Genomic DNA, 21,991 nt, shown 5'->3' with positions numbered 1-21,991 from the left:
TTTTACCAGCTGAGCCACAGGGGAAGCCCTTCTAAGTCTTCAAAAAGACTTAGAAATCCCTTGAGGATGGAAGCCATCTCTCCCTTTAATGACAAAAATCACACTCTACACACAATGAGTGTTTAAAAAATTTTTTCAGTGAAATTTCTTATTTGTTGTATTTTGAGGTAAATAGATACAAAGATGGTCTTGCCTGGAGTCATATCTCCATTAAGAGGCAAGACAAAGACCAGACCCATCCTGTGCGATCTCAGGTCTTCTGTTCTTTCCAAGACTGCATGCTGACGTACCTAAATGCCTTTGTGTGTGCAGTCACTCACTTAAGTCTGACTTGTTGTGACTCCATGGACGGTAGCCCACCAGGCTCCTCTGTCCATGGAATTTTCCAGGCAAGAATACTGGAGTGGGTCGCCATTTCCTTCTCCAGGGGATCTTCCCAACCCAGGAATCGAACCCGTGTCTCCTGAACTGTCAGGCAGATTCTTTACCACTATGCCACCTAAGAAGCCCTAAATGCCTTTAGTTCCCAGGGAATGATATGAATGACAAAGCAACACTATGCCCTCTCCCCCTAAAGAGCATTGCATAATTTAGCCAAAACTATTTTCAGAATTCTCTCCAGCAGAAGGCAGTTTCTGCTTCTCCAGCTCTAGATCCCTTTCCTTTCATTCATAAGCTCTATTTGCTACACAAGAGAATCAGTGTGAAATGAAACCCTTCTGTAAAGAGTACATTCACACACACATTTCCGTTATGTTGAAAACAACACAAACTAAATCTTAAGTTGGATCTGCTTTTGGACTTCCTCTTTTTCTTGAGGAAAAGAAAGATTATGACTCTGATTTTTTCTTATAATTTCAAGAAGTATATTCGGATTTACTGTTAAAAATAAAAACATGGCCTTATAGTCATATCTGCATGTGAGTTTACATTTAAAAATTAAAGTATAAAATTATTACCTTTAGTTTGTTTGCTTCTTTTTTATTCCCAGCAAAAAATGAATTCTCATCAAAATGCAAAGGAAATGACCTGCATTAAATAAAACATATTCTCTGAATAAAACAAAAGAAATAATCATTTTCATGCATTATAAAATATTAAAAGTCCTGCTAATACAACATTTTGCTGGTCAGTGATAATACAAGTACAACAGAGTAGAACAGATAGTAAAAATCAAAATTCTGATGCCCCCAACAAATTATTATCCTCAAATATACAAGCTAACTGTATAACATAGTAGAATTAGGGTCCAAACCCAACCTGTTCAACTAAATATAAAAATAATGAAAGTATCAAATACCAAAAGAATGGTTCTTAAAACTAAAAATATGCACCTCTTAGTACATAAGTCAAATGAAAATAAAACCAAAACTCAATTTTAAAAGACCTATGAGCAAAATTAGCTTTTAATTATTTTTTAGATAATTTTCCTTTAAGTTGATTACTTAATTTAATTTTGGATATCACTTGTCACTCTTCTTATTAATATATAGGTTGTATGAGTTGTAATACACAATTTACTTGATTTCATGAAGTATTTCCAGAAGTAACATTTTGTTTTCTGCATCCTGATCTTTATTTCCAGTGAAGAGTTGAAAATCTGGGCGCTCAAAGAATGGAACCACTTTAGATAAAGCCCTTAATTCTATTAAGTAGAGAAAATACAAGTTCTTAAGTCTTCGTGGACCTTCTCCTTCAGTTAATATTCCATCAAATCGCTGTTGAAATTCTGTAATGTTGTGTCCCCATTTTTTTTCCAACCACGTATCTGAGAAGAAAGAAATAAATATTAAAAAGTGAATTTTAAAATTAAGTTTCATTGTACTTATATTAGGTTATTTATGCTACAGAAGCTAATTTTATTTTATATTTTAAAACATATAATCAATACAACCATGAAAACTGCTTTACATAATTGAGCCTTTAACAGTTTCATATTAATATTTTATCTTCTAGAACCCATACTTAAAAGGAAAATAAACTCAATTGCTTTACTGAGAAACCAGGGCTAATCCAATCAAATTTCTGAATATAAATATATTCATAAAACCAAGATACAGAAGTCAAAGATGACTATCTGAAATTACTAATGAGTTTGAAGTCCTAATTCAAGTTAATATGATTTTGTTTCTAAGAAGTAAGAGATACTTTAATTCTAGAATAAACATGTTACTGATGAAAATCCAACATGGTCTCATTTTTCAACAGCAAAAAAAAAAAAGCTTTTACCCATTAAACTGCAGGCCTGAAGCTGACATCCAAACAGAAGGATTCAGATATAGTAGTACCTAATGAAAACAACTTTGCTCTTGGGAGCTATTTCAATTCCCACAACAAAACAAAAGAAAATTTCCAAAGTGATGTGTATGATTTTGAGCAGCTTCTTAAAAGAAAGTGAAGACTGCTAAGAATAGGCTGAACTTTTCCTGATAATGTCCACAGTTCCCACATTCCTGATTACTGCCACTTGGGAATAAATTTTTCCTGCCTAATATTCAACAGGGCCAATCTTTTCCCATCCAGGAAATACCAAGAACATTTTAAGAATACCCAAAATTAAGTGCGGTAAAGTGAATAAAAGTGACTATTATATACCTTGTAGAAGATACCGTGCACTCAAATGCACATTAATGCTTGCATGGAGGCCAGATATAAGTCTGTAGAATGCTCTTTTCTCTACGCAGAGACCTACAAAAGGTAATTTGGAAATAGAAATTTCATATGTGAAACTTGTAAGATATAAAATTAATTTCATGTGTATTTTAAAATGAAAAAGAATTAAATTTGTTTAAAAGTGTCCAATTACCTTCTAGCCAACTGTAAAAAGTATTCTCTGAAATTAAAAGAAAAATAAGTCACAAGATTATAAAAATGCCAAAATATATGTTTTTCAAAAGTTTTAAAATATTATAGCAAATTTGTGCCAAACAGCAATTTAAAGGTCCCAGTCTTGTTTGCAAAGGAGAAAGGTTCCTGGTATGGATTCACTTTAAGCACCGCTCAGTTGCTCAATCTTCAGAAGGCTTAGCATTGCCTTAGGTGGCCCTAGCCTTATAACTTTCTGGATAAAGTGTTTTATGTGAGGTCAAAACACACAAATTAAATAGTACATCTATACATAGAAAAATACTTAGCCTTAATAACAATTCATGTTATAAAAATTAAGAACACATTACACACTTTTTAAAATGAGAGAAATCAAAACTATAAAATAGTATTATTAGAAGTATATTATCAGTCTATGGCTGATAGTATTTTATGCCATGCAATATTTCAAAAGAACAATTTAAGGAAATGTTACAAAAACCAAATATCACTTATATTCTGTGACCTACAGCAATCACTGTTCATATACTTAGACCTGATAATTGCTCTTAGAATTGTGCTCTAAAGAAATAACTCAAAATGGAGGTGGGGGGATAATACGTTGAAAGATGATTATGTTCTACATAATTTTTAAAACCTGAAATAACTAAAATGCACAAGGCCTGAGCTAACATGACAGAATACTATGTATCAGTTAACATGACTGAATAATACAAAACTTAAAATGACAAGCGTGTGGAACACAGACAATGCATGAAAATGTTTGTTTGAAATAATATGTAAAAAGGCATAAGAAATATTACACCTATGTGAACATTCTATGTCTATATCCACTAGAGATGACAAACATTGTACTATATGGCCCTTTTCACCAAAGTTGTTTATAGTAATATTAATAATGAACCAAACAAGCATAAAAGTAATGGAAGAAATGACAAAGAATAAACATACATTTATATATTTACAGATTACATAAAAAATTAAAACATTTGTGTCAGAAAACTTTATAAACATAAGCAAAATGCAAACAGAGTAAAAAGTATGTTGCAAACGCAACAAAGGATAATATCTTAAGTGTATAAAAAGTTCATACACCAAATAAAAATGCTAAAGCGCCCATTAAAAAGGGTGAATAATATGAACAGAGAATCCATAAAGGAAAAACACAAATGGTAATAACAGATAAAAATGGTTCTGTCACATCAATAATAAAAATGCAAATTAAGCATATCTTGTACACCATAGGAAACAAAGCAAATATTTTAAAATAACTATAACTATAATACAACCTTTAAAAATTCTGACTCACTATGTTGTACACCTGAAACATATAATATTAGACATCAAGTATACCTCGATAAAAAAATTAATTAAAATGCAAATTAAAACTGTAAAGACAGAACTTTAAAGAGTAAAGAAAAAATATGATACTTAATTTAGACAAGAGTCAGGTAAAACTAGGTGGCACAATGACTGGAGGGGGTGTCAATTATTAGCACACCCTTTCAATGACAAAAAGAATCTGGTCGTATGTATCAAGAGCCTAAAATGTCCTTATCCTTTGATCCAGTAAATCCATTTCTAGAAATCTAAGTTGTTTCGGATGAATGTTTGTGTCCCCCCACTAAAATTCATATGTAGAAGCCCTAAACTCCCCCTTCCTCCCTCCACCATATGACTGTATTTGGAAGTGGGTCTTTGGGAGATAACTAGGCTAAGATGAGGTCATGGGGATGGGGTCACCATGATGGAATCAGTATCTTTACAGCTATCTGTAAGCCTGGAAGAGGGCCCTCCCCAAGAACCAAATCTGCTGGCACCTTGATCATGGACTTCCCAGCCTCCAGAACTCTGAGAAAATAAATGTCTTTTATTTTAGCCGCCTAGTTTATGGTATTTTGTTAGAGCAGCCTAAGCTGATGAGGACACAGGCTGAGGAAGCAAGCTGACATGGTAATAATAATATATAAAATCATAATGTATATATTACAAACATATTAGTATAAACATGAAAATATTGATAATTATCAAAATGTTAGCAGAGAAGCAGTATGAAGTAGTTAAAAGCATAGACCCTGAAATCAAACTGCCTGATTTTAATCCCAAACGCTGCTACTTACAAATCACATGGTTTTAGCTGATTTGCTGAACCTTTCTGGGATTCATTTTCTGTCTATAAAAATGGAAATAAAAATCCTAACAAAATGTCCTAGGATTGTTGGAAGGATTAAATAAACTCATATTTGCAAATTATTTTGAAAAGTACTGGCATGTCTTCTTAGCCATTATTAATGTCAATTATTTTGGGGTTGTGGGATTACAAGTAATTTGTTTCCTTATTGGGAACCTCTATGTTTGGGGTTTATTATTTTTTTTAAGTTAGGACCTAGTCTTCCAAAGAAATTTTCATTTAGTTTTATAGTCCTAAAGTAGATTGTCTGTGAATATGATCCAATTAGATAATCGCCTAATATGTCAGCTTTCATATTTTACCAGAATGAACACTTAAAATTACACTCATAAATACGATGTTTTCTCTAAGATAGCCTCTACAGGTTAACCATCTTTACTTTGATAATGAGACAGGTTAAGATCTTGAAATGGTATTAAAAAAAACTGAAATAGCTTCTTTTTTCCCTTTTAAAATTTATTAAATTTTTTTCATAAACCCTTGTGTTGAGGGCTGACTTTTCAGTACACAGCAGTGAGGGAGCTGCTCTGCTACATACAAAACCCTGACCCAGAAGCAAGTCATCTGCCAATGGTTCAGCACCAGGTTCCCCACGAATGTGTGGTGCATGATGGGTGAGGGGGTGGCCGCCTTTCTGGCCACGCCCCATGGCCCAGGAGGAAGGGCTCTCCACACTGGTAAAATAGCTTCTTTTAATGTAGCCAGAATATAGCATAGAACTGGGAACACCCAAGGTGGAATAAAGTTATTCATAACTGAAAATTATAGGATCACCACTAACAGTAACAAAATATGAGACACCTTTGCAAAAATAATCATACTACTAAAGAATTTCTCTTCCAAATAGTCTAGTTATGATTTAGTATTTTATTTAGCTGCTACCATTACTATAAAATAAAGTATAATAATAAAAGAACAAAGTTACAAGACTTTCGGATTCTGTTATCTAAAGCAACCCGTAAAAATAATGCTCAGAAGACAGAGAATATGGTGGGCTTCCCTGGCTCAATGGTAAAGAACCCACCCGCCAATGCAGGAGGCATGGGTTGGATCCCTGGTAGGGAAAGATCCCATATGCCACAGAGCAACGCCAAACTACTGAGCCCACGTCCTAGAGCTCAGGAGCCACAACTACTGAGCCCAAGTGCAACAAGAGAAGCCACGGCAATGAGCCCATGCACCACAATGAGAGAGTAGGCCCTGCTTCCTGCAACTTGAGAAAACCCTGCATGGCACAAAGATCCAGCACAGCCAAAAATAAATAAATAAATAAATTTTAAAAAAGAGAAGTGAATTTAGAGTGAGAGAAAAGTGATCCTTTACATTTTAATAATTTCATCTAGCGAGAGTAAAGCTACATACTGCTGAGTCTTCTCATATTGCTAAACACATGGCCTTAAGAATAACAAAAATCATTCCAATCTTATTCATAAAGCAAAAATATTCTCAAAAAGACACAGTAAACCTAAAATATGTTAAAATTTGGGGCATTACAATAACTTAAAGAGCTGGCAATGATATCTACACCCAAGAATCAGCACAGGCTTGGAAGCCAGTAGATCAATGCTCTGATCATGCCTCTTCAGTTCCATTCAGTCGCTCAGTCATATCCAACTCTTTGTGACCCCATGGACTGCAGCACACCAGGCCTCCCTGTCCATCACCAACTCCCGGAGTTTACCCAAACTCATGTCCATTGAGTTGGTGATATCAGGCAACCATCTCATCCTGTCGTCCACTTCTCCTCCTGCCTTCAGTCTTTCCCAGCATCGGGGTCTTTTCAAATGAGTCAGCTCTTCGCATCAGGTGGCCGAAGTATTGGAGTTTCAGCTTCAACATCAGTTCTTCCAATGAACACTCAGGACTGTTCTCCTTTAGCATGGACTGGTTGGATCTCCTTGCAGTCCAAGGGACTCTCAAGAGTCTTCTCCAACACCACAGTTCAAAAGCATCAATTCTTCAGCACTCAGCTTTCTTTATAGTCCAATTCTTACATCCATACATAACCACAGGAAAAACCATAGCCTTGACTAGATGGACTTCTGTTGGCAAAGTAATGTCTCTGCTTTTTAATATGCTGTCTAGGTTGGTCATAACTTTCCTTCCAAGCAGTAAACGTCTTTTAATTTCATGGCTACAGTCACCATCTGCAGTGATTTTGGAGGCCAAAAATACAAAGTCAGCCACTGTTTCCACTGTTTCCCCATCTATTTCCCATGAAGTGATGGGACCAGATGCCATGATCTTTGTTTTCTGAATGTTGAGCTTCAGGCCAACTTTTTCACTCTCCTCTTTCACTTTCATCAAGAGGCCCTTTAGTTCTTCTTCACTTCCTGCCATAAGGGTGGTGTCATCTGCGTATCTGAGGTTATGGATATTTCTCCCAGCAATCTTGATTCTAGCTTGTGTTTCTTCCAGCCCAGTGTTTCTCATGATGTACTCTGCATATAAGTTAAATAAGCAGGGTGACAATATACAGCCTTGATGGACTCCTTTTCCTATTTGGAACCAGTCTGTTGTCCCATGCCCAGTTTTAACTGTTGCTTCCTGACCTGCATACAGATTTCTCAAGAGGCAGGTCACGTGGTCTGATATTCCCATCTCTTTCAGAATTTTCCACAATTTATTGAGATCCACACAGTCAAAGGCTTTGGCATAGTCAATAAAGCAGAAATAGATGTTTTTCTGGAACTCTCTTGCTTTTTTGATGATCCAGCAGATGTTGGCAATTTGATCTCTGGTTCCTCTGCCTTTTCTAAATCCAACTTGAACACCTGGAAGCTCATGGTTCACGTATTGCTGAAGCCTGGCTTGGAGAATTTTGAGCATTATTTTACTAGTGTGTGAGATGAGTACAGCTGTGTGGCAGTTTGAGCATTCTTTGGCATTGCCTTTCTTTGGGATTGGAATGAAAACTGACCTTTTCCAGTCCTGTGGCCACTGCTGAGTTTTCCAAATTTGCTGGCATATTGCATGCCGTACTTTCACAGCATCATCTTTTAGGATTTGAAATAGCTCAATTGGAATTCTATCACCTCCACTAGCTTTGTTCGTAGTGATGTTTCCTAAGGCCCACTTGACTTCACATTCCAGGATGTCTGGCTCTAGGTGAGTGATCACACCATCGTGATTATCTGGGTCATGAAGATCTTTTTTGTATAGTTCTTTTGTGTATTCTTGCCACTTCTTAATATCTTATGCTTCTGTTAGGTCCATACCATTTCTGTCATTTATTGAGCCCATCTTTGCATGAAATGTTCCCTTGGTATCTCTAATTTTCTTGAAGAGATCTCTGGTCTTCCCCATTCTATTGTTTTCCTCAGTGATCATGCCTAGAACCTTCCTATGGGTGACCCAGCGCATCCCAGATTCAGTCAATAAAGAAGAAATTTTCCTTGACAGAGGCCGGGAAATGCCTCACTTTCACACACATAAAATGTATGAGTGAATTATCAGAGTCTGAGGCAGCCTGTCTCTACTGTCTGATGCCAGGCACAAAGAGTCATTTTTCCTTAACCTATGCTGTTCCTGTCAGCATCTTAGATAAACAAATAAAAAGTAACTTCTCAAGTCTCACGTGTGGGAAGAAAAAACAAGTTTGCCCACAAACTTCTGAATATAAGCAAATTCATATCTGTCATGTATGATAAAGAAATTTTACTTACCTTCACTTTTACCTGAAAAAAGAAAAAAAAAAAGTTCTATTACTGAAAACTCCTTCCAGATGCCTCTTTTAAAATGCTATACTTCCATTACTTTTAGTCCATCAGGTCACCCACATAGATAGCATCTGAGAGTGATATGCTTGTGAATGCAACTCTTTCTGGTCATAAAAGGAATTATGCCTAATTTAACTAAATGGCCTCATTTCCAAGAGCCTGGATAAAGAGTAGTTTCAGCTTGTTCAAGATTTAATGTGGGCTGACAGGAAAGAGAAATGTAATCTATCATCTAAGAGTACTCTTAAATATCTCAGGGACTCACAGTTATTTGGCTGGCAGAGCCTTTTTACCTATTTATTTATCCTACAGCTATAAGACAGTATCTGCTAAGGATCTGTGTTTTTGCTTCAAAACTCCCAGAACTTCATTATAAAAATTTACCTTATTCAGCAATATTTTTAAAGACTATGTGTAAGATCCAAATATGCACAATCCAGCAGTTTGTATGCAGCTGCTTATTGAGTACTGAAAAACTGTCTTCATTTTGCCACTTTTATTTAATGCCATCATTTATTAAAGTACCAGATGCTCATTGCAAATATATGTTATAAAGATAAGACAAAGACAAAATGAAAAATATCATTCATAACGCCCTGTGCCCAAAGATAAATACCATTTACATTTTGGTAAGTGTCTTTTTTTCTTTGTGCACAGGATAGTGAGATATTATACTAATTATGTTTTTATAAAAAATATATTAATACATACTGTCTAATACCTGCTTCTTCGCCTAAATGTGCTATTGATCACCACTGATATAAATGAATACAAAATTTTCAGCAACATTTAGAATGGCTATATTCCACTATATAAAAATACCATAACTCATTTAACCAGTTCCCTGATGATAAAGACTGACATTGTTCCCATTTATCTTTAAAATAAGCAAAGGTGGTTAATTAACTTATCAGATCATAATGTGACTGACTTCACATAAGAGTGAAGATCATCTCTTGCCTAGGAATTTGCATCTCATCTGATATTAAATGAACAGTTTCCACTGAGTACCATATGTGACTTCATATAAATCAAAAGCTGTGTTTAAAGACATTCTTTCATTCTAACCTTAGAATGACTAGTCTGCCAGCCTTTATGGAATGATGCAATCTCACTGCTTTCCAGAAGTAAATTTCTGTTTGTTGACTTTATAAGATCAGCAGTTTTTCAAATAAATTTAAAAAATGAAAACTATTCCACATTTTCTAAAAGTACATCAAAGAATTCATCAGTAAGCATATCTTCAGAAAACATGGATATGTATTTCCTAGGGAAAAAGCCTGAAATCATACACTTAAAATGGTTTATTCAACAAACTGTTCTGCCTGTTATAGACTGGGCAAGGTTTGTGACTTTCAATTTTACATCCCCTCTGCACCTATCCAGTGCCTAACACATAGTAAATAGTGGATAATCATTTGTTGAAGGAACAAGTGATTTTCACTACTGTAGACAAGACCATTAAATGAGGAGGGCGATTTTCATTGATCATTTAACTATACCATCTATTATGTTTCAGGCTCTTTACTAAGGGATGAAACCAAGAAATGCTACTCATATGTCCAAAGTACTAGGGGAAATCAATAGTTACATGGTGGTGGTGGTGGTGGTTTAGTCACTCAGTCATGCCTGACTCTGTGCGACCCCATGGACTATAGCCCACCAGGCTCCTCTGTCCATTGGATTTCCCAGGCAAGAATACTGGAGTGGGTAGCCATTTCCTTCTCCAGGGCATCTTTCGACCCAGGGACTGAACCTGAGTCTCCTGCTGGGCAGGTGGATTCTTTACCACTGAACCACCTGGGAAGCCAATAGACACATAAATAGTAGCAAAATAATGCTAGCAAGTGGAAAGAGCTGAAAGAGGAACAAAATAATACATAAGATCATTTTATGAGGAGAGAGATTACTGCCAGTTAGGGGAGATCAGAGAAATTGATGGAGTGGGCAAGGAAGCATTTAAGCCAGACCCTGAATACAAGCAGAAAATGAAAAATGTTAATGAGATATAAAGTCAACTGAATTTGAAATCAGACTCCCCAGATAAACAATATAATTTCAAGTTTTAGGAAAATGTAACGCAGAAGTTTTTTTGGATATTCATTGAACTGAAAGATAAGTAAAAACAACTGAAAGCCTGAACACACACATTCTGCAAAAATATATTAAAAATGTATGATTTAAACTTCATCCTATGATAGTGTAAATTCATTATGAAAATATTCCTTACTAAAGTGTAAATATTTTCAACACCAATTTCTCTGCAAGAATGAGGCATAACTTTTATGAAAACAGGAATATATGATCTCAAATGCTCTTGCCAATCCTTATCTTGCCTCCTCCTTCCTTCTAACCAAAGTTGACTAGCTGATAAATAACAGTGCAAATAAATAACTCACCTTGACCAGAAGCCAAAGGATTTAAAGGTCTTTTAATTGTCTGTGGCCTAGAAACAAAAAATTAAAGTATAAAGTATAAATATGTTATCCATCATGCTATAATTAGTTAAGTAAACGTGAAATTCCCTCAGAAAGTTTTTTAATAATTATGTGCATGCATGCATGCTTAGTCACTTCAGTCGTGTCTGAATCTTTGCAACCCCATGGCCAGGCTCCTCTGCCCATGGGATTCTCCAGGCAAGAATACTGCAGTGGGGTGCCATGTCCTCCTCCATCCAGGGCATCTTCCCAACCCAGGGATTGAACTGCATCTCTTATGTCTCCTGTATTGGTTAATAACTATATCTAAAATCAAGCGGCTTTACTGATTTTATAAAATATTTATTTTTTCTAACTGCTATAAGGGAGGATGGTTATCCATTTTAGTGATAAAGTTTCTGATCTCTTCCCACTGTAGCAGCCAAAAAGTCATTTCATAATCATTTCTTCAAACAAAGCAAGATAAAAAACACCAGTCAAGCTCTTCTCTTAGTTACTAACACATTTTTATATTTGTTATATACATGTGTATGTCATAAAATATACTCGTTTCAAAGACAAGCAGGAAAAAAAGGCAAATACTCAACACAAGCACTAAAATAAAAAGGGATAAAAACAGTTGTGGTTAGATTATTTTCCACTTTGATAGTTTTAAGTCTATCAATTTGCTCTGTGGCCATCAAGTTTGTTATAATTTCAATCAAGATGGTTTTTAATAAGTTTAAAATAAGTATTTAATAAGAAAAAAGAGAGTAATGTCACTAAGATGTTTTTAAATCCCAAATTAAATCTAGTATCACTAATAGAGTATAGGGATCATTTTAATGTACTTTATTTATTTTACAATTGCACAACTTGAGACACTTTGAGAACAGAACACGTAAGCTATATTTTAACATACTCAATTTTAATGCCCCCTACATTGTTTATATTTTAGAAATATTATGCAGACAATGATATAAATCAATTAGGGAACAATAACTAACTAATAACTAATACAAACCCTAACAAATGCTTTAGTTGGGCTCTATTTTCATTTATATAAAAAATTAGGAAAAAAACCTCTAAAGTAAGTCAATAAATTCTATAAATCAAACATTCCTAATAAGAGTCAAGAGAATTTAAACGAAACACATGGCAGAAATGAGTAAATAATGAAAACTCTCTACTTTCTAAATTGCAGAAATTCTGCAAGTTAAAAAAAGAAACTGCTGATCTCAAATGCTTATATTTGACACGAAAAGTAAAAAGTATTTTTGCCACACTTGGGAACTCCAGAAATCTTCCCAGAATTATCCCCACCTCTGAGATAGCAGCACACCCATGTGCACACACACATCCCTTCCAAAACCCAGTAAGTACCCTGTTTACAGCCTAGAGGCTTACAAGTGGGTAAACTTGAAGCACGTCTTAGTCCCCCACTGTTCAGAGTGACAGCTTCCATTGTAGTCAGTAGGAGGACAAAGAGGGTTCTTCCACTTACTATGTCTTTGACACTAGACAAATCACTGGACCTTTCCAAGTGTGAGTTTCTCCATCTGTAAACAGTGATGACTACAACACAGAGTTGTTACAAGGACTAAGGAGGAAATGTTTATAACATATTTAACACAACAACTGGCACAACACGAGTGCTCAAATATTACTTGTTTATAATAAGTAATATTTTTCTCTGAAAAGAACTTAACTTTAATTTGAAAGCAGATAAAATAACCACAGCAACAAAAAGAGAAGAGTATAGAGCACCGAAAAGAAAATGCAGCTATATACCCTAATTTATTCCCTGCACTAACTATATCATCTCTCTGGCTCTAGGTTAGCTCACCTGAGATTCTATAACCCACTTAAGGAACATTTGAGAAATGCCTACAACACTCCCCAAAACGTCCAATACTATCCTAAGTCTTTTAAAAAAGAAAGAAGTATTTGTTGACATGCATGTCTACATGTTTCCCTAGAGGGAAACTGGATTAATGAATGAATATGTTACTATGTCCAAATACATCCTTTAATAAAGTGAATTTGATTTGTAATTTTAAGTCATTATGATTCTGTTTGCTTATAAAGAGAAATGAGCACATCTTTCAGGAATTTTGAAAGGAAAATGACACATACTTAAAACAGTTTTCTTCATAGATGACATTCCATATCTTCCAAGCATCTGGTCCCTTGTAACCCGTGTAGCGCTCGGGATTAAGGAGCAAATCGACATACTCAGCATCAGGAGACTGTATATCTGTAAAATAAAATGTTTTATAATAATCTTTCTTTTTTTTTCAGTTACCTTAAAAAGCTAGTATGACACACTGTATCCCATTGATTCTAAGGCACTACAAATGTTAACAATGCATTTGGGACTTAAAAACACCTTTTAAGGAGAAAAATACAAGGGAAAAGAAGAAGGAACAAAAACATCCACATTAAATTACACACCAGTGGCAAAAGCATCCTGGTTTTAAAAAGGTTAAAAAAAAAAAGGAATATGTGAATTACAGAATTGAAGGAACATAATAATTCGATTCAGGTAAGCTATCCAGGCAAAGAATATATGTACATTTCCCATCACATTAACCACAAGCAGTTCATAAGTAACTGAGGTAAATGAAGACATATTGGTGCCACACAGTTTGTTACCAAATACTTCCTTTTTACATGACCACTACAAAGCTGTCCCAAAGGCATAATCCTAAATAAGCAAAACATTATAAACAAGATATTTGTACCAGTATTATTTATAAAAGGGAAAATTAGAAGCATCCTAAATGTCCAACAGAGCAGAGCACAGGCTCTGGAGCCAGAGTACCTGGATGAGATGACTGGATGGCATCATCGACCCAATGGATATGAGTTTGGGCAAACTCTAGGAGCCAGGGACAGGGAAGTTTGGCATGATGTAGTCCATGGGATCACAAAGAGCTGGACACAACTGAGTGGCAGAACAACAAACAACCTACTACTTATTGACTTTGAAACCCTGAGCAAGTCATGTAAATTCTCTATGCCTCGGTGTCCTCATTTGTAAAATGGGGATAATACTCATAGTGTTACTGTGAGACTTAAAGAAGTTTAAAGATGCAGAGTGCTTAGAACAATAATAAGAGTAAAATAAATACTAACTAGTGGTATTAGAAGATCCTCTGGAGAAGGAAATGGCAACCCACTCCAGTATTCTTGCCTGGAGAATTACATAGACAGAGGAGCCTGGTGGGCTATAGTCCATGGGGTCACAAACAGTTGGACACAACTGAACAACTAACACTTCCATTTCCATTTCCACTGGTATTATGATATATAATAGACCACTTTACAATCAAGAGAACTATTAAGTACAAAGGCAACCTACTAAAATGAAAAGATAAGCACTATAGAAAAGATAATTATAGATATATATGAAAACCACACCAAAATTGGTGGGATATTGGTTTCTCATATGTTCTATAAATTTGTATAATATATTAAAACTTTAAAATGAAACAAAAAAATATATGACCCCTAGTGCAACCCCCTCCATTGTTCTTGCCTGGAGAATCCCAGGGATGGGGGAGCCTGGTAGGCTGCTATCTATGGGGTCGCACGGAGTCGGACATGACTGAAGTGACTTAGCAGCAGCAGCAGCAGTCCCAGTTGCCTTACGGAATTAGTTAACAATACAGTAATAACCTAATTTATCTATAAAGTTTTAACAGCATGAACTAAAAAAGAATGAGGAAGCGAGTGAAAATGGCCTCAAAGCAACCAAAGTGGACAACAAAAATCTGAGCTGAAAGGTGACAGTCCATCAAGCTCTCTACAGTGTCTACTTCTCATTTAAAAAATTAAGATAAACTAAGCTTGGTTATTTTTAACCCAATTCACAGTTCATTAGAGTCATAAATTAGAAGGAAATTTGCTTCTGGAAACAGCACAGTGATAGCACCTAGAAATAACTGAGAGTTCAAGGTAAAAGTAGCAATTAAAATAACTAGAAATAAAAATAAAAACTTTAAAAACAAATCTGCATGGAATCACCTAGTTTAGGAACAGATAACTCTGTTCATCTCAATTATTAATAGTACTATAGAGATTACTTCAGTATAGCAAATTATAATAAATTTATAAAAAATAACACTGACTTTCAAAATATATAAATAATACTCAGCATTTAGTATTTTAAGACAGAAAACAAACCACCAAGGAATGATTAAATTTTTAATATTCTGCTTCATTACAGATAAACATTAGCTGACTCATAATTTTACTTATGACATAACTTCATCTCTCTCCAACTTCATTTTAAAAAGTTAATATAACCATATTTTTCCAGATGACAAAAGCTCAAATTTCTAATTAAGATTAGATGTCAACTACAGGAAAAAAACTATTAAAAATATAAACACATGGAGGCTAAACAACACACTTCTGAATAAGCAACAAATCACAGAAGAAATAAAAAAAGAAATCAAAATATGCAAAGAAACAAATGAAAACACAACAACCCAAAACCTATGGGACTCAGTAAAAGCAGTGCTAAGGGGAAGGTTCATAGTAATACAAGCTTACCTCAAGAAACAAGAGAAAAATAAAATAACCTAACAACACCTAAAGCAACTAGAAAAAGAAGACATTAAGAACCCCAGGGTTAGTAGAAGGAAAGAAATCATAAAAATTAGGGCAGAAATACATGAAAAAGAAACAAAAAAGACCACAGCAAAAATCAACAAAGCTAAAAGCTGGTTCTTTGAGAAGATAAATAAAATAGACAAACCATTAGCCAGACTCATCAAGAAAAAAAGGGAGAAGAATCAAATCAACAAAATAGAAATGAAAATGGAGAAATCACAACAGCCACAGAAATACAAAGGATCATAAGAGACTACTATCAGCAATTACATGCCAATAAAATGGACAACTTGGAAGAAATGGACAAATTCTTAGAAAAGTACAACTTTCCAAAACTGAACCAGGAAGAAATAGAAAATCTTAACAGACCCATCACAAGCACGGAAATCTAAACCATAATCAGAAATATTCCAGCAAACAAAAGCCCAGGACCAGACGGCTTCACAGCTGAATTCTACCAAAAATTTAGAGAAGAACTAACAGCTATCCTACTCAAACTCTTCCAGAAAATTGCAGAGGAAGGTAAACTTCCAAACTCATTCTATGAGGCCACCATCACCCTAATACCAAAACCAGACAAAGATGCCACAAAAAAAGGAAACTACAGGCTAATATCACTGACGAACATAGATGCAAAAATCCTTAACAAAATTCTAGCAAACAGAATTCAACAACATATTAAAAGATTATACATCATGACCAAGTGGGCTTCATCCCAGGGATGCAAGGTTTCTTTAATATCTGCAGATCAATCAATGTGATACACCACGTCAACAAATTGAAAGATAAAAACCATATGGTTATCTCAATAGATGCAGAGAAGGCCTTTGACAAAATTCAATATCCATTTATGATTAAAAAAAGAAACCCTCCAGAAAGCAGGAATAGAAGGAACATACCTCAACATAATAAAAGCCATATATGAGGAACCCATAGCAAACATTATCCTCAATGGTGAAAAACTGAAAGCATTTCCCCTAGAGTCAAGAACAAGACAAGGGTGCCCACTCTCACCACTACTATTCAACATAGTTTTGGAAGTTCTAGCCATAGCAATCAGAGCAGAAAAAGAAATAAAAGGAATCCAGACTGGAAAAGAAGTAAAACTCTCACTGTTTGCAGATGACATGATCCTCTACATAGAAAACCCTAAAGATTCCACCAGAAAATTAGTAGAGCTAATCAATGAATATAGTAAAGTTTCAGGATATAAAATTAACACCCAGAAATCCCTTGCATTCCTATACATTAACAATGAAAAACAAGAAAGAGAAACTAAGGAAACAATTCCATTCACCATTGCAATGAAAAGAATAAAATACTGAGGAATAAATCTACCTAAAGAAACAAAAGACCTATATATAGAAAAATATAAAACACTAATGAAAGAAATTAAAGATGACACAAATAGGTGGAGAAATATACCATGTTCATGAATTGGAAGAATCAAGAATCAACCTTGATTCATGAATCAAGAATCAACCAATATAGTGAAAATGAGTATACTCCCCAAAGCAATCTATAGATTCAATGAAATCTATCAAGCTACCAACGGTATTTTTCAGAGAACTAGAACAAATAATTTCACAATTTGTATGGAAACACACAAAAAAACTCAAATTAGCCAAAGCAATCTTCAGAAAGAAGAATGGAACTGGAGAAATCAACCTGCATGACTTCAGACTATACTACAAAGACAGTACTATCAAGACAGTATGGTACTGGCACAAACAGAAATATAGATTGATGGAACAAAATAGAAAGCCCAGAGATAAATCCATGCACCTATGGACACCTTATCTTTGACAAAGGAGGAAAGAATATACAATGGAGAAAAGACAATCTCTTTAACAAGTGGTGCTGGGAAAATTGGTCAACCACTTGTAAAAGAATGAAACTAGATCACTTTCTAACACCATACACAAAAATAAACTCAAAATGGATTAAAGATCTAAATGTAAGACCAGAAATTATAAAACTCCTAGAGGAAAACATAGGCAAAACATTCTCTGACATAAATCACAGCAGGATCATCTATGACCCACCTCCCAGAGTAATGGAAATAGAGGCAAAAATAAACAAATGGGACCTAATTAAACTTAAAAGCTTTGGCCCAATGAAGAAAACTATAAGCAAGGTGGAAAGACAGCCTTCAGAATGGGGGAAAATAACAGCAAACAAAGCAACTGACAAAGAATTAATCTCAAAAATATACAAGCAGCTCCTACAGCTCAATTCCAGAAAAATAAGTGACCCAATCAAAAAATGGGCCAAAGAATTAAACAGACATTTCTCCAAAGAAGACATACAGATGGCTACCAAACACATGAAAAGATGCTCAACATCACTCACTATCAGAGAAATGCAAGTCAAAACCATAATGAGGTACCATCTCATGCCACTCAGAATGGCTGCTATCAGAAAGTCTACAAACAATAAATGCGGGAGAGGGTGCTGAGGAAAAGGAATCCTCTTACACTGTTGGTGGGAAAGCAAACTAGTACAGCCACTATGGAGAACAGTGTGGCAATTCCCTTAAAAGACTGGAAATAGAACTGCCATACAATTCAGCAATCCCACTGCTGGGCATATACACTGAGGAAACCAGAGTTAAAAGAGACATGTGTATCCCAATGTTCATCACAGCACTGTTTACGGGTCAGTTTTCATTCCAATTCCAAAGAAAGGCAATGCAAAAGAATGCTCAAACTACCGCACAATTGCACTCATCTCACATGCTAGTAAAGTAACGCTCAAAATTCTCCAAGCCAGGCTTCAGCAATACGTGAACCGTGAACTCCCTGATGTTCAAGCTGCTTTTAGAAAAGGCAGAGGAACCAGAGATCAAATTGCCAACATCAACTGGATCATGGAAAAAGTAACAGAGTTCCAGAAAAACATCTATTTCTGCTTTACTGACTATGCCAAAGCCTTTGACTGTGTGGATCACAATAAACTGTGGAAAATTCTGAAAGAGATGGGAATACCAGACCACCTAACCTGCCTATTGAGAAGTCTGTATGCAGGTTAGGAAGCAACAGTTAGAACTGGACATGGGACAACAGACTGGTTCCAAATAGGAAAAGGAGTATGTCAAGGCTGTATATTGTCACCCTGCTTATTTAACTTCAATGCAGAGTACATCATGAGAAATGCTGGACTGGAAGAAACATAAGCTGGAATCAAGATTGCCGGGAGAAATATCAATAACCTCAGATACGCAGATGACACCACCCTTATGGCAGAAAGTGAAGAAAAGCTAAAAAGCCTCTTGATGAAAGTGAAAGAGGAGAGTGAAAAAGTTGGCCTAAAGCTCAACATTCAGAAAACAAAGATCATGGCATCTGGTCCCATCACTTCATGGGAAATAGATGGCGAAACAGTAGAAACAGTGTCAGACTTTATTTTTTTGGGCTCCAAAATCACTGCAGATGGTGACTGCAGCCATGAAATTAAAAGATGCTTACTCCTTGGAAGAAAAGTTATGACCAACCTAGATAGTATATTCAAAAGCAGAGACAAATCTTGAAATTATTTGTTCTAGTTCTGTGAAACAACCTAGATGTCCATCAGCAGATGAATGGATAAGAAAGCTGTGGTACATATACACAATGGAGTATTACTCAGCCGTTAAAAAGAATTCATTTGAATCAGTTCTGATGAGATGGATGAAACTGGAGCCGATTATACAGAGTGAAGTAAGCCAGAAAGACAAACACCAATACAGTATACTAACACATATATATGGAATTTAGGAAGATGGCAATGACGACCCTGTATGCAAGACAGGGAAAGAGACACAGATGTGTATAATGGACTTTTGGACTCAGAGGGAGAGGGAGAGGGTGGGATGATTTGGGAGAATGACATTCTAACATGTATACTATCATGTGAATTGAATCGCCAGTCTATGTCTGACGCAGGATGCAGCATGCTTGGGGCTGGTGCATGGGGATGACCCAGAAAGATGTTATGGGGAGGGAGGTGGGAGGGGGGTTCATGTTTGGGAATGCATGTAAGAATTAAAGATTTTAAAATTAAAAAAAAAAAATAAAAAATAAAAGTATACTTAATATGCTCAAAAAAAAAAAAAAAAAAAAAGCAGAGACATTACTTTGCCGACTAAGGTCCGTCTAGTCAAGGCTATAGTTTTTCCTGTGGTCATGTATGGATGTGAGAGTTGGACTGTGAAGAAGGCTGAGCACCGAAGAATTGATGCTTTTGAACTGTGGTGTTGGAGAAGACTCTTGAGAGTCCCTTGGACTGCAAGGAGATCCAACCAGTCCATTCTGAAGGAGATCAACCCTGGGATTTCTTTGGAAGGAATGATGCTAAAGCTGAAGCTCCGGTACTTTGGCCACCTCATGTGAAGAGTTGACTCATTGGAAAAGAGTCAACTGGGAGGGATTGGGGGCAGGAGGAGAAGGGGACGACAGAGGATGAGATGGCTGGATGGCATCACGGACTCGATGGACGTGAGTCTAAGTGAACACCGGGAGATGGTGATGGACAGGGAGTCCTGGCGTGCTGCGATTCATGGGGTCGCAAAGAGTCGGACACGACTGAGCGACTGAACTGAACTGAACTGAACTTAGAATAGCCAGGACATGGAAGCAACCTAGATGTCCATCAGCAGAAGAATGGATAAAAAAGCTGTGGTACATATACACAATGGAATATTACTCAGCCATTAAAAAGAATGCATTTGAATCAGTACTAATGAGGTGGATGAAACTGGAGCCTATTATACAGAGTGAAGTAAGTCAGAAAGAAAAACACCAATACAAGTATACTAACGCATATATATGGAATTTAGAAAGATGGTAACAATGACCCTATATGCAAGACAGCAAAAGAGACACAGATGTATAGAACAGTCTTTTGGACTCTGTGGGAGAAGGTAAGGGTGGGATGATTTGAGAGATTAGCATTGAAACATGTATATTATCATATGTGAAACAGATTGCCAGTCCAGGTTCAATGCATGAGACAGGGTGCTCAGGCTGGTGCATTGGGATGACCCTGAGGGATGGGACGGGGAGGGAGGTTGGAGGGGGATTCGGGATGGGGAACACATGTACACCCATGGCTGATTCATGTCAATGTATGGCAAAAACCAGTACAATATTGTAAAGTAATTAGTCTCCAATTAAAATAAATTAATTTTTTAAACATAAAATACTGAAAGGCTATAAACAAACAAACAAAAAAAGTCCTAAGTAAGACAAATGCTTACCTTATAGACTTGTTATAAGAAAAATAAAAATAATATATGAAAAAAAAAGATTTACAAAATACCTATCCTCTACCTACCATTACATACATTATTTATTTCTTATAAAGCTGTCCTTTTTGAAAAAACTATTCATCCTTCTGTAAGAGAAGAAACAAAAATATGTGGACAAGTTATTCAGCCAAGATAACAGAACTCCATCATATATGGAGTGAATTACTGATTTATGACACAAAAGTAAGCATGTAGCTTTAAAAGGACACTTTGGTAAAGGTATTCCCGTTCTTTCTTTAATACTGCAGGCCTAATAAAAATATAAGTTGCCATGTTACAAAGTGAATTTTATCTCACATAGCAATGGTTAGGCCAAAGAATCCTTGCAGAAAAGATGGCAAAATTAGGGTTGCTGCTGCTGCTGCTAAGTCGCTTCAGTCGTGTCCGACTCTGTGCGACCCTATAGACGGCAGCCCACCAGGCTCCCCCGTCCCTGGGATTCTCCAGGCAAGAACACTGGTGTGGGTTGCCATTTCCTTCTCCAGTGCATGAAAATGAAAAGTGAAAGTGAAGTCTCTCAGTCGTGTCCGACTCCTAGCTACCCCATGGACTGAAGCCCACCAGGCTCCTCCATCCATGGGACCTTCCAGGCAAGAGTACTGGAGTGGGGTGGGAGAGCATTTTATCATCCTTTCCTTATTGGCCTAACACTAGGTATAAGTCCACAGTTCTTTACCCAACACCCCTGGGCCCAAATGTGATTTGAAATTCAGAACTTTTCAGATTTTAGAAGAGTAATATAGTACACGTAACATATGTTGAATATTATTCCAGCAGAGATTGGGGCAGCAACCTTTAAACAAACACATAAATATTTCTGTAGTAAAAAAAACATGAATATTCATACTGAGTGAATCTGCACTAAATTTAAGGAGAAAATAGTCATTTTTCAAAGTTTCAGATTTGGGAATTAGAAACAATGGATTACAGA

The 21,991-nt window shown here is 35.9% G+C and overlaps 1 protein-coding gene across 1 annotated transcript in view; it reads right to left on the bottom strand.

Moving 5' to 3' along the window:
• The window catches only part of ERO1A (endoplasmic reticulum oxidoreductase 1 alpha), a 54,526-nt gene that overhangs the window by 7,945 nt on the left and 24,590 nt on the right, over positions 1-21,991 (bottom strand). Inside the window, exons 7-12 of the mRNA XM_069597603.1 lie at positions 13,290-13,410; positions 11,136-11,182; positions 2,807-2,833; positions 2,596-2,688; positions 1,522-1,768; positions 960-1,029 (exon numbers count right to left, since the gene is read on the bottom strand). Coding sequence (XP_069453704.1) covers positions 960-1,029; positions 1,522-1,768; positions 2,596-2,688; positions 2,807-2,833; positions 11,136-11,182; positions 13,290-13,410 — 605 coding nt within the window. The remainder of the gene's footprint in view (positions 1-959; positions 1,030-1,521; positions 1,769-2,595; positions 2,689-2,806; positions 2,834-11,135; positions 11,183-13,289; positions 13,411-21,991) is intronic.

The sequence above is a fragment of the Ovis canadensis genome, chromosome 7, assembly GCF_042477335.2.
Source record: "Ovis canadensis isolate MfBH-ARS-UI-01 breed Bighorn chromosome 7, ARS-UI_OviCan_v2, whole genome shotgun sequence".
Classification (NCBI taxonomy): Eukaryota; Metazoa; Chordata; class Mammalia; order Artiodactyla; family Bovidae; genus Ovis; species Ovis canadensis.
The sequence above is the reverse complement of the archived record's forward strand: the minus strand, read 5'-3'. Positions and strand labels throughout refer to the sequence as shown.